The 17,908-nt window shown below is 31.2% G+C and overlaps 1 protein-coding gene across 24 annotated transcripts in view; it reads right to left on the reverse strand.

Moving 5' to 3' along the window:
* The window catches only part of LOC129807867 (restin homolog), a 66,586-nt gene that overhangs the window by 36,324 nt on the left and 12,354 nt on the right, over positions 1-17,908 (reverse strand). For 5 of the 24 annotated variants that reach the window (XM_055857448.1, XM_055857444.1, XM_055857439.1 and 2 more), the window contains exons 2-3: positions 4,403-4,471; positions 3,942-4,079 (exon numbers count right to left, since the gene is read on the reverse strand). The exons of 12 other annotated variants lie outside the window; for them this stretch is intronic. In XM_055857448.1, coding sequence (XP_055713423.1) covers positions 3,942-4,079; positions 4,403-4,445 — 181 coding nt within the window. In that variant the 5' untranslated portion in view covers positions 4,446-4,471. The remainder of the gene's footprint in view (positions 1-3,941; positions 4,080-4,402; positions 4,472-17,908) is intronic. 7 more of the 24 variants (XM_055857453.1, XM_055857452.1, XM_055857462.1 and 4 more) reach the window with 2 other exon arrangements.

The following is a 17,908-nucleotide window of genomic DNA, read 5'->3' on the forward strand; positions in this document are numbered from 1 at the left end:
TAATTTCACTAAAAGTAATGCAAATTTTGTGCATTTGTTTGCCAATTTTTTAAACCATAAAATATTACCAAAATAAATAAATGAACAATTCATAAAAAATATTAGGGGAAAGTCGTCTGCCTTTAAATGCAGCAGCCTTCAAATGTTTCGATTTTTTCGTTGTTCTCGAAAGCATAAATTATATTCTATTAACTATTGGGTAGCTATCCATCATCCTCACAAATCATCAAAAAATGGAGAGCCTAGCTCCTATTTCCTAGATGCTAGATAAAAAAAAAATGAAAATGAGCTCTAAACTGTAATTTTGATGTTCCACAAATCATGTGATTTTTCATAGTAAAAATCATTTTACAAATAAATCTTCCATTGTGACACATAGAAGGTTAATCAGGCTTAATATTTCTGTTAATACATTTTGGTTCAGATGACACAATTTTTGTGGGTGGCAAAAATTTGCAAATATCACCCTGCAGCAGCCTTTAAATGCTAATGTCGTGTGCCTTTAAATCCTATCTTTCCATACATCAAAACATGTGAAATCGAACTCCTACTTTTCTCTGACGAACGACATACAAATACTTATAACCTGCTATCTTGCTCCGGCCGGGATGTTTCAAGTTGACAATTTTCAATTTTAATGGCTTTTTCTTCCAAATTTTCATGTGCAAAACAGTGCTTCAGAAAAATGTGAAGAAAAGTTATTGTTTAATGTCTTTTGACTGCAGTGATGATTTTAGTGAGTGCGTTAGGCTTCAATCTAATCATTTATAGCCCATTTAGTTTTATTGATTCAATATTCTCAGTGAAAAAAAAACATTTAAAGGCAGCTGCCTCGCGTTTGAAGGCAGACTATGCCAGCTGCCTTCATACAAATCGACATCACTTTTTTAATTTCCTCAGAAGGAAAAACTGAGGACTTGCAAGTGCTAAATGAGGTAATCATATACGCCGAATGAACAAGAGAATTTTTTGGTGTAGTAGAAAATAAAATCCATTTTGTGGATTCTTCAGAAAAAAATCTTAAATTTGGAACTCCATTTTTCGTTTGAAGGCAGACGACTTTCCCCTACCTCTGTTCCGAAAAAAATCGTACAAAAAATCCTAATATTTGTGCTATTGTAAATATAGGTAAATATCCCAAAAATATTTTTATAAGGTATTTTATTTATCGATATTAACTATTATGGCATAGTTGAATTACTATAATTATTAGTTAAACAGAACGACAAAATGAAAAATAATACTTTAGAGGAGCGGTGTATTATTTTGGACAGTTTGTAATATCGTCCACTTTAAGTGAAATGTTTGATACTGCAATTAATTTGATTAAAATTATGGTATATATTTCAAATATTTAATGAATAGAGATTTCCTTCCAAATGTTAATTTTTTAGCACTAAACCCAAAAAGACCCGCTCACTTTGACCGGTTTAAAATGAACACATATTTAAATGATACAATGTCATTATCAAACTTAGTAAATTTCTTATAATGCGCATGATATATTTTTCAGTGTTTAAGTTTTAATTTTTTTCTCTTTTCCAATACAAATTTATTAACTATCCTACCCTACAGCGGTTTTTCATTTGACCGAAAAACGACCAAAAACAGTCGGTAGGTTTAGTGTTAAAGAATCTATTAACAGAAGATCCGTTCAGTTATAATTATCTTATTAATGCATTTATTTTTATGGACATTTATTAAAAATTGACTTATTTTGGAAATACAGTTATCGGTTCTGTAAATTTAGACTTAAATTCCCAGGTAAGTTACACTTTTCTTGTAAAAAAAAACCGTCATTTTTTCAATGGTTCAGGATATGTTTCTAATATCATCTACTTATTATTTGTTTCTTAAAAAATGTCTATTGCAAAAGAAACAAAAGACATTGCCTTTACGAACGGAATTTTATGAAGCAACCCTTAGAAGAGTTTTTGAAAAGCAAGGGACTTTGAGAAGCATTCTGTACGGTATTTCATACAAGGTGGACAATGTTGCAAAAAATGTATCTAGAATATTATCCAAGGAATTTAAACGATTTTTAATAATTTTAAGTGATTTTCTTAAAAGAAAAACAGACAGATAAATAACTTTATAGGCTTCCAATAAAACCCTTCAGAAAATAGGTGTAACAAAAAAATCTTTTTTTTTATTAAAACATCCCAACTAACAAAAGATAAAGTGTCACTGAATTTGTCTCATTTCCATACATTTGGTAAGCAGTTGGATGTTCCACTACTACTTGCAATGAATTAAGTACTTATTAAGTACTTAATAAGAACTTATTGTGTTCGCCGGGATATTTCAAAGTTTGGAGAATGGAGCTTGTATGAAAACCGTTCGTAATAACATAACGCATTATTCCCCGTAATCAGTTTTTAAAAATATTAAATATTGTTTGTAACATGATCGCTTACATGTTTTTTTGTTCTTTTACAATTATTTGTTCGTAAATGTTGGTAAATAGAATAAGGTAGAAATATTCTTAAATTTTTTGCATGTTTACGAACATTTACTAACAAATGTTTGTTTGTTTTGTCATTTGTTCGTAAATGTTCGTAAAATATTCGTCAGATAAATAAAAATTTACGAACAAATGACAAAATTTTACGAACATTTTTTGTGTGTTCACGAATATTTACGAACAAATTATTGTAAAAGTACAAAAAATGCTAAAGTGATTATGTTACGAACAATATTTGTGAAAAAGTACAAACTTTTACGAATTTGTTTGTGGTTTATACGATTTACGAGCATTTCGTAACTCCCCCATAGGAATTCACAAACATTTACGAACTATTTTACGATCTTTTTTCTGTGTACTCCGAAAAAAAGTTTGGTTAAGCGGACAAACAAATCTTGTTAAAATTTTGTCAAAAGGATGTTAATTACCAATTTATCAAAACTTTTTCTCACATTTTATAAGGAAAAACATCCTTTTGACAAACTTTTCTTGTTAATTTGATAAAACTGTTTCTCAAAGTAGTATTACAACATAAATTGAATTGCAAACCATTTGTACGAAGTAAAAAAACAAAACAAGGGTAAACAAGGGGATTATCAAAGTTTACCAATTGCACGTTTTTTACTGTGTACATTTTTCTTTTACTGTGCATGAAAATTGGTGATCTTCTTGTGAAAGATTGCGCTCAAAAATTGCCCAGAGCAAAATTCGTCTACAAGTTAGCATTATCTCATCACAAGATCGCTCTAGAAAAGTGATCTAAGACTCTCTTGGATTTTGCAAGCAAATCTATATATTGACTTTTCGCAGCATGTTATTTCACAATATTTCATTCTTGTGCCAAGTCAAGCTCACCAGTTGAGAATATGTTTGCACATTTCCAGCATGATGCGTGAAAATTTAATTCACTTGAATGATGGGCGAGATTGACCGGATGGAAAGAGGTCACCACTTGAAGATCATGAGGTAAACGTCTCTTCTATTTTATTATTTATTTAACCATGACGTTTTTCTCAACAAAACGGACACATCTCGCGAGAAAATCCACCAAGAAAATAAACAGTTAATAAAATTGAAATCAGTTAACTCTCATGGTACTCTTCAAAAAGTTATGCACGATTTACAGTCAGTTGCATAATATAAAATGCTCTAGGGCTCACATTGCCATAGAAGATCACTCGAAGATCATCTGCAATTTTCCATTTGGAGTCTTTTGTTGGGGAATCGGTGGGAAACTAATGATGGGAAAGTAACTGATGTGCGATGGACACAAATGAGATTAATGAGACAGCTAAGAAGAAATGTCCAAATTGATTTTGTTAGAGAAAATATGTGATCAATGGAATCGGTGATCGATGAGATAAAAATTTCGAAAGGAAGAAGATAAAAGCCCTCAAGATGTGTGCTTTATTGATTTTTCGAAGAGAGAATAATTTTGAACTATTTTTTTTTGTGTTTGCTTTGAGAAAATACCCACTTGCTGATTTTCTTTCATATCGAGATGATTTCCAGATATCTGGTGATCTCGACTTTGAGGACCTTGACATTTTATCCATCACCAGATCAGCTTCGCTTTCCTCATCCACGTCTAAGAGATTCCATAAATACAAAACAACTAATAACACACAGTAAAAAAGGCTACAACCAAACTAACCATGTGCGTGTGTCTTATAATCAAATTGATCTATCTCTTTTTTCTTCTTCTACTTCTTCACCTTTTCTTTTTTTTGTGCAGATAAAAAAAGTATAATTTATACAATGAGTGTGGTGATTTGTTTACAAACAATAACGGGCATGTAGTGTATACAAAATAATAAAATGTAGGTGAGAAAAATCATAAACAAAAAAATTTAAAAGACAAGATCATGGGCAATATCTTTGTTTTTTGTTGGAGACAGTGATTCAGATCTTTTTAATTAGAGATTAATTATGTATTACCTGCCAAGTGCGATCGCGAAAAATCATCACTGTGTCGTCTCATTTTATTGCTGTTAACGTCTTCGTTGTCTGGACGACAAATTAACCAGGAGGAAATTAAAATGGAAAATGAAAAAAGAAAACATAGAGCATTTTTTTCAGCAACAAAATTACAGAAATACACAACTTCATGCTTTGTTAATTGCCTCCGTAATTGAATTAATGATGGGTGTGAAATCTACCAACACTTTTTTTCCTCATCTCCACATTTGTCCCCTGGAATTAAACAGTGTGGTGCATTCGTAACGCAATTCCATTATGAGAAAATTCTACTACGCACTAGCACTTTAAGTAGTAACTATCGCAGACATCAACCACTTTTATGGTTTATCCGAGACACTTATTTCCTCTGAATCAGAGGTGCGTGCAAAAACCGTTTGAAACCAAACAAACGTCAAGTTAAACTTGTTCGTCAATGGTCAAAACGCTACCTGAACAAACTTATTTGAACAAACGGTTCTTGCACACCCCTGAATTGTTAAAACCTCAATTTTTGCAATCAATGGTAAAAACTTAATAAATAACCAAGGTTAAAATGAAGTGCGATGGAATTCGATTAACCAAAACAGATCAATCGAAATTTTAGCTACCCATTGCAGCCCTATATTACATTCAACTCTGGCCCTGCCAAAGTTTATCAAAACCTTATAAAATTTGCTCTACACGGTTTTTAAATTGATATGAGAAAGCAATTTAAAACGTATAGCAGGTAAGCTTTGAAATGGTTTGCATAAAAAAAGTTATCAAAAAAAAAATACAATTCAAAAAAGATTTGAAGGTGTTGGATGGTACAAAAGGACTTAAAAAAGCATGTTTTCTATAATTCTTTTTCAAAATAGTAAAACTAATATTTGAAAAATTTAATATATAATAAATTAAGATCTTAAGCACACAAAAGTACGACATTTAAATTTTTAACGTAAGCCCAACTAAAAGGTATAAATATTGAAATATTTTAAGACATTTAACCGTAAAATCCTGATTTCTTATTCAGGAAGAATTTTAGGAAAACATTGACTTAACATCAATTTCGAGATATTCAGGAAGCTAAACCTCAAGTGTGAAACTCGAATAAGTTCTTAGTTCAAAATTGAAAATCCTTGAGCATTTTACTGATCAAGGCCTCAATTCCGAGACCAAGATCTAGATCAAGATCAAAAAAAAATTTGAACATTTTGGTATTCTGAAATAAATATGTCAAATCTGTCAAATGTTCTGAATCCAAGACACAATCCGTGTGGATTTCAAGATTCCCAATTCTGGTAGGTAATGTTTAGTCAAAAACTATTTATTTCTGTATTTATTGTCAAAAAGAGGATGCCTCTATCTAAAGAATCTAAGCCACGATAAGCTTATCTGTCGAATTTTCCCCCAATCCGAATTTGCAATTAAAGAATCACACCGACCATAAGCCCATTTAGGCTTATCACTGGTTTATAGCTAAGACATTTTATATTCCACAAATGGATCTCGTCAGAATATCAAATTTTAATTTTCAAAATATTTGACAACTTGAAATTTTTATTTCCTTTCTGACTTTAAATTTCTTAAAATTATTAATTTATTAGATATTTTCAAAGTAATAAAGTTAATATATTTTTTTAATCTGTGGAAAATTAAACATCTAAAAAATCAACCTTGACTTTTGCTAATTTGGATTTGTGTTAAATTTTGAGCACTGATAGTATTTAAATCAGTATATAAAATTTGATAAAACAAAAATAAAAGGTTTTTAGTTTTTACAAAGTTACAGACTTTTTGTAACAATTACCTTTACTTGATTTACTAAACAAAATTGTATAATATTAAATTTTTATTTTTTTTTACAAAAATGATTAAAAAGGCTAGTTTTAAATTGTTAAGAAGTGCATAATGTTTCCATGTAAATTTTCTTGAGATCTTGGAAGCTGTTTTATATAAGCCATAGATCTAAGAATTAGCCATATGGCTCAACTTCTCTAATTTATTATTTGCCAGGATTTTTTATAAAAAATTCACGTACAATCAAGTACAGAATTAAATATTAAAGGCAAATTATCCATTAGATTATGAAAAACTAATAAAATGAATTGCTATTTAGGATTTTGAGATATGCAGAAACTGGGCTAACCCTTTAGTTTGAAACCGCTTCAAAGTTCTAACTTTTATAACCAAGATTGCAAAAGATTTTTGAAGTTCGTAAGATTACTCTAAAACTCAGAATTTTCCAAAAAAAAAAAAACGTTTTTGCATAAGAAAATCAATAGTTTATAATCGAGAACCTAAAAGCCATTAAACAATACAAATAGACTAGTTGTTTTTTTAGTACAAGTTCTAAAATTACTTGACATACAAGATTCGTTACTTTAAAAAATAATGTGACTTAGTAATTTTTCAAATTAATTTTGATTTTTGATAAAAAAAATACCTTAAAATCACTTGACTTGGTTATGCTTTCATCCTCAAAATTGTTATATAACTTCAGATTTTGCTTTCCGAACAAAGAGGATTCTTCAACGGAAACTAATATGGGTTTCACATCTAAGGTAACTGCAAACATTTCTCAATAAGCAAAATTGTTGCGAAAGTTTTAAATTGGATCGTAATCGTATAGAGCAATATGATCTGAATTTTCAAAATCACTGCAATTGCTTGTACTTTAGAAATTCACGATCAACGAGATGTAGGCCAAACCTCTAGTCTAAAGCCTGCTTAAGAATGCGTCCACAGCCGTCTTAGTGTTAGTTGATAATCAACAGTGTTATTCTGCGAAGGAGTTCCTTCTTGAATTATATATGACACCAGGGGTCCATCAAACCTAATAAAAAGTGAAGCTATTTTTCATTTCTCCATGTAAAAATTTTGCAGATATTGCACAGCGACTTAAACAAATTTGCTCGTAGTTCTTGTATTATTTCGGCGAACATTATGAAATATGTATTTTCAGATAGCTTTTAATGCACTATTTCGAAATCTATCAGATTGATAAGTCAATTCTCTTTAGGGAAAAACTTGCCAAGAGTCTTCAGTGTCTATATGCAAAAACGTATGGAAAAATTAAATGTCGAGAGGTCCCTATATGAAACACATTTATATAATTTCTTTACTGAGAGAAATCCGAAAAAGTTAAAATAACATTCCGGAAATGTTTATTTTACCCTGCAGTATTGATCCGAAATCGGTGTAAATATTACCCTTTTTAGGTGTATTATGGGTTAAAGTTACCCTTTTTCATATTAATTTTACCCTTAAAAAGGTGTAAAATTAACATTAAAAAATGTTGATATATTTTTATACCTCAAAAGTGTTAAAATTATGAGGAAAAAAAGTTAATCGCACCCTCTTTTTTTCTCAGTGTTCTTAGAAACTTTTTGTTGCGTTGCATTTGAAACACTCTGTAATCCCACTCACTACTTTATTTCTCTAAAACCGGCGACAAAAAGACGTAAATTGCATCACACATGATTTAATCTCTCTTGTGGTTAATTGCCTATTTCTATTACTGGAATTGTAATTGGATATCCCCGTGTTTCCGCTATTTCACATCAATCCAACAAAATACCATTGATCATCCATGAAATTGAACTTGATCATGTAATATCCTTCAAAATTTGTAAGCGACACACCCGCGATTTCTTTTTGCCAAAAACAATCCGCAAAAAATAAAACAACAAAAGCTATATTTATAATTTTTTTGGCATCAGGAAAAAATATAATGAAAAATATATCACAGAAAAGACAGAAAAAAATCCCACAACATCCATTTTAGCCACAAAAAGCGTCTATTTGATCTCTTCCCAAGATCCAAGATTGGAAAATACAAATTCCAAGCCAGGTGTTAATTGAGAGACCAGAGAACCACAGAAAAAGTCGTGCAAATAAATAATCGTCATAAAGTGGGCAAATTTCTTCTTTTGCATTCACATTTTTCACACCAACTTGGTAAATTTCACAAAACACCCACGTTTCTCTCCATCATCGACCTAACATATAGCCAGAAAGATTCTTATTTGTCTCCAAACATGCCACCAAAAAGTCTTCGTGACAAATTTTAAAACACCAAAAATTTTTATTGCATTTACCGTTTCAATAAATTTCACCATTAATCTACATATTCTTTGGCGCCAAAAAGAATTATTTTAGCAAAATTAGCGTTTTGAAAATTTTCTAAAACACCTTTATTTTTCTCGTGACTCACAATGATGTTTTCTCCCATGTCTCTTCATAATCTTAAAGGTGATTGTGACAGTGTAAAAATCGCCTGTAATATGTTCAGTTTAATTCTAGCATCTCCTTGAACACAGTCAAGGTTGATTTGCAAAACTTATTATTATAAATCTTTCGTCATCTCTGTAAGTGCGATGTCTTGAACGATCTATCTCATGCGACTCACCTAAAAACCCCTCAATAATACTCAGAAAGCTTATACAAGAAATCATATTAAAACACAAACGATAACGTAGAAAAAGAAATATCTTCTCTTACCTAACAAACTTTTTAATGCAAAAACATCATTGGGAGATACAAGAGAAGAAATTGCAATTGGAATGTCTTAAGTAAAAATAATCATTAAGATTAACAACATTCAGCAAGAAATAATCTCAATGCCTCTCTCATTTTGCGATAAAATGCAAAGTAAGATCTCGTCACAAATTGAGAGATTGAAGAGAAATTTCCATTAAGGGATTGGAAGCAAAACAAATTATAAAAAAAAAGAAATTTTCATAATAAAATCATGAGGAATTAATATTATGTAGAATTTGCAATTTCATTGACCTTTTTTTCCTCTCTCAAAACCCCTCAATTAACCTTCTCCAAATGCTTTCATTTGAATTTCATTAGTTTTCTGTTTATGATTTTTAACAGAGCACTTAGAAGTGAAATTGTTTCTTATTTTATTTTCTTGGAAAATAGCAAAAGTTGTAAATAGAGAATAACTTTTTCTGAATAATTAAAATAAAATTGCACTTTTAATTGACACTTTCGAAAGACATCAAAACATTTTGCAGAATATTCTGGAGAAAGATGAACCGTACAGTGCTTTATGGGCAACGTACAATTCATTTTGTTTTGCAAATATGTTGTGGGTAGATCTTAGAGTGAGCTAGTGCGCATTACAGTCATCTCTCTTTCTGTTACTTGCACATTCTTGAAAGCATGTTTACAAATTCTAATGGTGTGCTCACATCTTTGGAAAGTCAATTAATTGAAATTTTGCGTTTATTTTTCCTTTTGCTAAATTATGCTTTGAGATGTGAAAGAAAAATAAAAGACAATAATTGTTTTGAAATGTGTTTATGTAAAATACATAAATGAGAGTAAACGAGACTAGAATTAGATTTCGTTCTTTCAGTTCTTTCTAACTGAAATGTCAAAAAATGTTCACAAACACAAAACAAAAGTTACTAGAGTAAGTGTGCCAAATTCCGGCCAGCTTGCAATTTCGGCCACCCCTTTTGTTCCTCGAATTTCCATGAATTTTTAGTTTTTACATACTCTAGAGATTATACAATGCAAAAGAATAACAAAAAATGTAGCTACGACAAACGAGATGACGTAAAAAGATATTGGAAGAATTCCCGAAGGGCAAGGAACTATGACAATGAAGGTGGCCGAAATAGGGCACCAAAGCTATGCCTATATTTTTATTCATTTCAAAATGTATTTAGAACGATTTTAGAGCAAATAAAGGTGGTAAACTCTTTACAAGGTTCCAAGCAACACTCTTTCAGAAGAAAGACTAAAAAAAATCAATTTGTATTTAAAATATTACATTTCAAACTTGAGATTTTGACGCTTGCATGCAACTATGCCGAAATTTGGCAAACTTACCCTATGTGTTTGCGCCTTACTAACTAAACCTTTATATCGAATCTACATTGAAACCAGTGAGATTTGTGCAATATTGTTTTTCCAAAAATGTCCTCTACACTACTATCAACGGAGAACGTCAAAATTATGTAGAAATGTCAATTTTTGACTAAAAGTGCTCCCAATCTGGAGAAGCCATAACACACAATAACTTTTGTTTTGTACACAATCCTTTGAGACTGCAGTGAGAGTGAGTGAGATGACTAGATCTAGTCATCACAATGACATTTCAGTGAGAGTCAATGAAATCAAGATCTAGTTATCTCGCTCACTCTCATGGGCAGGTTCGTAAATATATTTAAAAATTAAATATTATTGTGCGCTGTTAATAATGAACAGAATAGAATTAATTTTATTTTTGTTTATGTATGTTGCTCTCTTTAGAGTGAAATATACATGGGTAGCCCTATGTTTGTCTCTTTTACTTTCATACGCAGGTCCGTAAACATATCTAAATATCATTAGTACACATGTGAATAGAAAAATGTTTTTTTTGTCTTTGGAAGAGATTTACAGTATAGAGACTCTCTCAAATTCGGGCATATGGGACCGAAATGTCAGCCGAATTAGACAGAAATTCGGGCGACAAACTTTTTGAAATGCAACGATTTTTTATTCATGTACATATAGATATTGAGTTTACACACTCATTATATCGTAAATTGCATGAAAATCCCTTAATAATGTTAATAAAAAAGGATGTTTCGAAACATCCTTTACAAAAGGATGTGTTAATCTCTTCCACTGTTTCACGAAGTCTCAAAAATATGCATTAGAAAAATAATTGTGCGTACCCCATAATACAATGTTTTCGCTAAATTATAAATACACAAATTTAAGATAATTAAGATAATCTCCATTATTTCTTAACGATGCAAAAGAAAAATTAAAATTTAATAGAGGTGAAATATTAAAATTTTTATTAAATTGTAACCACAAGTAAGAAAATAACCATTATTATCAAGGCCTTATTTGTTCTTAATATTCTTTTAATAACCGCAACTTAAAAACTTTTTTATGAAAAATTCAAATAGGCTTAGACGAAGAAATCTTACTACCCAGGCAATTAGTATATCTATATTTTTTTTACTTTCTCTAGAATTTAGGAGACTCATTTTGAGGTTATATTTACCAGCTAGATGAATTTTTATAATCGATCATTTTTATTAATGAAAAGGAGGTTGGCCTTAAAGACGGCGACAGACGCAGTTCTCTACTCACAAAGGGTTAATCATCTTATTCTTTATATGCTTCCTTCCATAACGTTTGTTTTCGTTTTTTTAAATTAATTTTCACATAAATTCGTTTCATGTTTTTTTTTTTGCACAGTTCAAGCAAAACCGCCGTGCGCTGCATTTATGTTCGATGTGGCTCTATGCATGGCATATCTCGCAGTAAATTTAGTTGCCAAAAAAACTTGAATATCGCTCCTTGGAAATTCCAAGGGGCCAACTCAATCTGAGCCATTTTTCAGGAGACAGCATGAAAGATTTAACTTTGTATAAATAATTATCTCAATTAAGTATCTTAATAAAAACAATTTAATTCTTTTCTATTTGTATGAGCATTATAATAAACATCGAAACATACATATTTTTACCTTTCAAAATATGTTTTTTTATGAGTTAGCTCTTTGTCATTCTAATTAGAATGACACGGGATCAACTTGCGTGAGTTAGTCCCTTGTTTCACAAAAATTTGAACGATAAATCTATTTTGTGCCCCTTGTCTTCAAACAAAACCGCGCAAGCAATCATAAAGAGTAAAATTTTGAAAAACTTTTCTAATGACGAAATTTATTGACTCATATCATCTGAAATTTTATTAAATTCTCTGTCTCAGTGCATTAAAAGCTCAAAATCGCCAAAAAGTGAGTTGGCTCCTTGTAATTTCCAAGGAGCGATATGATGCCTATACGAATTTTAAAATTCGAATCAAATCAACATCATTTAGTAAACTGCGACAATTAACATTTATACAAATGTATTCTGGATATTTTTTGTTCAATACTTCTTTTATTTCTTTCTTTGCAAAAATAACAAGTTAATTAGCACTTTTTGTATGCTACTGTATAACAAAACATGACACTCTTTTATTTTGCTGTTTATTTTGCAGAGTTCATGGGAAACTGTTGCTATTGAAATCTTCCCCCTTACAAGATCGCACACGTGAAAATTATTCAACAATGACCCTCACACGATTAAATGCAAAATCCATGTATCTCATTTTATTACTTTTGCAATGCGGTCTGTTGGTTGACACGGAAGAGAATTAAAAAAAAATATATATATAATGTGATAATTTATTGTGATTCTTGTCATCCAAAAAAGAGACAAAATTGTGACTCATCTTATTCATGAGAGATGGTCACATTGGACAGACAATAAAAATTATATTCATTTTTTTTTGTCGAAAATGCTCCGAAAATTTTGTTAAAAATATCCCGATGATAAATCTATTGATTATTTTAAAAACAGATATCTCAACTGTTGTCACATTTATCTTCCAAATGTGACTTGGACTGTCTTTAAGAACAACTTCTTGGACAATCATCTCTATTTGGTTGAAAATAAATATTGATATATTGCTGAAAAATCGCCTTTTGGTCAATTATGTAAATTCTAACACTCGTATCTCTTGTCATCCCACAAGCATGATGATGACACTAATAGAAAATGTTTTTCCATTGTTGTGTGACTTTGAGAAGGAAAAAAATAATGTACATTTTGTCGGCTCTAAAAGCAGCCAGTATAACTAATTTCTGTTTCACTGTCCAGAAAATCCCAAGAGACAATTATATGCTGGATGAGTTGAAAATGAGGTCATTTTGCTGTTCTCACGAAATAATAACAAATTACTTTGTGAATTTTCCGCAGAAAAACGCAATAAAAAAAACTACCAAGTTCCGGGAGTATTGTAACAATTAAATTGAATGTTTTCTCATTTTGAGTGTCTTACTTCATTGATTTGCCAAAGATGGATTCAAATTGCAGCACGAGGGCGTTTAGAAGATCAAAACAGCGTCTCACAATTGCTTTTGCAGACACTTTCAATATACTGGTCCCACTGGCCCAATTTCAAGGAGGATCCATCAAGAGAGTGGATCAGATTGAAATCTCAGATTAACCGACAAAAAAGATATTTTTTTTCTTGGATCAGTTCCAATCAATCATGTGCCATCAGAAATGAAATTGAAAGCGATCGAGAGTGAAATATTCAATGAATAACTTGGCGCCATTGGGGCTTCACTCTCTGCAACAAGTGCCGCTAAACAATGGCAAAATTGAAATTGAGGTGAAGAAGGTGTTCCCAAGACGAAAAGCATAGGTAGAGTAAAGTGTATTTGATTACAAATTTTTAGTACACTTCAAAAATCATCCATTATACCAATGCTGCTTACTTAGAGACGCAAAAGCCATCCCACACAATATTTGGATGTAGTGGAAGGAAAAAAACCACCATGATCAAGTCATCTCTCTGGAGAATTTTCTCTTAAGATACACAAAAAACATTGTAGATATTCACTGTGAAATTTTTGTAATGTATGCAATTCTTGCACACTTTAAGCAGAGGTGCTGCAAAATGCACCCATTTTTGATATGACCTTGCTCTTTACATTTCTTACATTAAAATTTAGTTCACCTAAATTTATAATTCTACGGCATTTTTATCAAAAAAGTACTCCCAAGAAAGAAGAAATATTTTGCATTCATTGATATAATTACTTTTCAAAACGACGATCAAGAATACATCGAATTATCAGCGATCTTGAAAAACATATTTTGAAGTTTGGGCGATTACATCAAAAAGATATGATTTTCTTCACAATAATCAATTTATTCTTATTTGTTCGATAGGTTATCAATGCCAATAAAAGCACTAGATTTTAGATATGATAAATGTTTACAATTCACTCGAAATATACCTAATATGCAATGGTGCAGATACGACAGTAAAATAAGTAACACGAATAAGATATATATTTTGTCTTGAAATTTACATGAAAAGGAAAGTTGAAAATATCTTTTTCTGAAAAAACCTTTAACTATTTTATTTTGTTTTCTTAAGTTTTTTAATTTTGTTTTTCAATTCGAGGTTTTTAATTGCGGGACATATACACGCGTCAAATATGTCAAATCAAAATCATCGCGACTGAAGTACATTCTGAAATCGAAAACATTTATGGCCTCTACGTTTACACTTTGTGAGTAAATTTTACCAAAAAAAAACATAAAACTAAATATGATTTAAGAATGATGATTTTGCTCATCTTGAGGCAAAAAACGCCTTTACTGACTTACTGTGTTATCACACTTGCACATTAAAATTTTAATATGATTCACATTAATTGTCGCTGGTGAGAGACCAAATGTGTAATTTGTGTGTTTGAATCATTTTATATTCAAAATTTGATCTATTTGTTGATAAAAAGGTAGACTTGGCCCGCAAAACTTGATATAAATTGATTTATGGAATTAATGCGAAAAATTAATGCGATTTTCTCTTTAATTTTTTAATGTGAAGAATATTTATGCTTTAGGTAAATTTAAACTTATTTTTGCAGGCCAAGTCCACTTCTTTATCAATAAATAGAAAAATCCCAAATATTAAGTGACTCAAAGACACAAATAACATATTTGGACGCTCACAAGCGACAATTAATGTGAATCTCATTAAAATTTTATGTGCAAGTGTGATAACGCCGTTAAAATAGCTTATTTTCAATCTTATGTCCTTTTTAAAAAGTCTAAGATAATTCAATTTGGATTAAAAATGGATTAATGGTGATTTTTTTAGGATACAGAACATCTAGGAGAACATCCGGGGGAAACTGGGGTGGTAGTAAATACTGGGTAGTGTTAAACACTGCTATGGTTTTAATTAGGGTAAGATGGGGTAATTTGGAATAATGTATAATTTGGAGCTTTGAGATTTCCTAACAGTTTTAGATGGCAAAAGGAAAAAACAACAAAGAATTACTCTCGAATGTAAAGTCATGTAATTCTTCGCGACTTTCTTTTTCTCTTTGACCATCTGAAACAGTGAGAAAATTTCAAAATTCCAAAATAGACATGATTCCGAATTACCCTATCCTACTCTAGATATTGAATTTCAGAAGACGAGACCTATATGACTTTAATGATAATATAGCTATCCTTGTTCTTTGAACAAATAGTCTACAATGTATAAATCTAAGTAGTGTAGACACAGTGTTTACAACTACCCCGTATTTAGTACTGCCCAGTTCCCCCTAATAATAACACTAAACCTACCAAGAACGGTCAAATTGACCGGTTTTAAAACTTCTAAAACTAACACATAGCAAAACGGTACAATGTCGCTATTAAACTTTATGAATTTATTAAAATATGTATTTCAGTATTTTTCAGTAGGGGAAAGTGACCATGCTTGATACGATCCAAGCTTGATAATAACTATTTTTTTCCTATGTTAATCAATAGTTATGACTCATCGCAATATATTTCAATAGCTGGTGCTAAGCCTCACATTTCCTAAAAAAAATTAGGAGCTCAGCTCTTTTTTTCTAGTTTCAGGAAGCAAAAATCAAAAATAGGCCCAAAACTGTAATTTCGATACATGATATTTCATAAGTATTTCTTAATTAATCTTAATGTTCAGGAAAACTACTATCATAGGCACATAGAGGGTTCATCAGTACTAATATTTATGTAAAAATATTTTTACTTGGTGGACACTGTTTTTGTGGGTGGTAACAAATTCATAAATTCTACTTGTGTCCATCCTATATTTTAAGAAGGGTCCATGAATGATAATTTTAATATGGCAACTATATCATTAGATGTGATTATTTCATAATTACACATATTGCAATCCGCCAATTTTATCGACAATTGACATAATCTTCAACCCTGTTGCCTGAATTTTAAGGTTGCAGAATGACATTTTCATGGACTCAAAGTGAAAAAATGGTTTTCGCTAGCGCCCTAATGTCATAAAAACATGGTTTAGAAAAATTACATAAAAGTGATTTTAAAACTAATAACCAGTCATATAAACGATTTAAGCAGATAGATTAGAGTTCCGTCTAAATATTGATGTGCAATTTTTTGTATCCGGTGAATTTTTTGCAGTGAAAATGGGGCTCCGAATTGTCGAATCAATTATTATAGGGGAAGGTTTTGAACCTTCGTACTAAAAAAGGAATCCAAGATTTAAGATTTTTTACTGAATGCCACACAAGCCGAATCAATTATATCACTATGTCAAAAAAATCTCTCTCTTATTGGGTTCATAATTCTGCCTCACAAAATTCCTGGAAGTCCTTGGATTTTCCTCTACAGGAAAATGAAAATGTAGTAGCATTTTTCACGAATGTATCCGGTACCGCAATGCTTCGTACCATTTTTTCCAACCTCTGTAGGCCTCATTTTCCCCGGAAACGTTACACCGGAAACAAAAATTTGGGCATCACTACTTAGATGGAACTTTTATCTACTTCTTTTCACTGGTTGTAGAAGGTATCACGCATTAAAAGAGCAATTTTAAGCTATTTTTCTAACACATGTTTTTTGACACTCGGAAAACCATGTTTTCCCTGCATTCTGACAGTCAGTTCAGAGCTCGGTTAGGTGTGATTCTCTTATAATCACACCTATTGCAATCCTCGGATTTTCTCTGACACCTCCAAACAGTCTTACAGAACATATTTCGGACACAACTAATTTCAAAAATGACCAGCCATCAATTTAAAATGAAATGTGGAAAGTTTCACTTTAAAACAAGGAAAATTTTATGAAAAATACTCGAAATACATCGAAGTGACAACAAAAGAATCACATCTACCTTAAACAGTCTAGTTTCATCACTGCACAAATCAAAAAGAAGCAATCACACCTATTGTAATCCTCGTAATTTCTCTAATACTTCGAATCTGTCTTACAGAACATTTTTTGAACATCAGTGATTCTTAGAATTACCAGTGATTAATTTAAAGTTAAATGAGGAAAACTCCGCTTTAAAACAAAGCAAATTGTATGAAAAATACTTAAAACGCACCGTACGGTCAATGAAAGAATCACACCTACCATAAGCAGATTTAGGCTTAATGTTCGATTTGACAGAAGCGAAACAAAAACATCTGATGAAGTCTCACTTTGCTGTTGAAGTGCGTGTTTTTCTTCGAGATTTTCTTGAAAAATGTTGTAATCGTTGTAATATCACAATTTTCTTGTCAACTTGTTCAGTGGAATCTCTGGATGGGTCAAAATATCCAGAGCGTCGTGCACAGTGTGTCCCAAAACAGTCTGAAATTCACAGAGTTGGTAGTCAATGATTTTGACTGATATTTTTACGAACCTGCACTGAAGGCAATCTTTGTAAAATTTTCCTCGCCCACAATTCCACCCCCTTCTAGCGAAAGATTTTCACGGTAAATATTAACCCTGATAAACCTTCTATAACTTGGAATGTTGTTTTTCTTCGAAAAGACTCCTGAAGCGTGAAAAAATGCATAAAATAATACACATCAGAATTGCGATTTTAGGCCCATTTTTTATTTTTGCTTCTAGAACCCAGGAAAAACGGCCTAGGCTCCCAAGGTTGTCCGGAAATGTGAGATGTGGGATTAGCTATAAG

This window comes from Phlebotomus papatasi, chromosome 3, assembly GCF_024763615.1.
Source record: "Phlebotomus papatasi isolate M1 chromosome 3, Ppap_2.1, whole genome shotgun sequence".
Lineage (NCBI taxonomy): Eukaryota > Metazoa > Arthropoda > Insecta > Diptera > Psychodidae > Phlebotomus > Phlebotomus papatasi.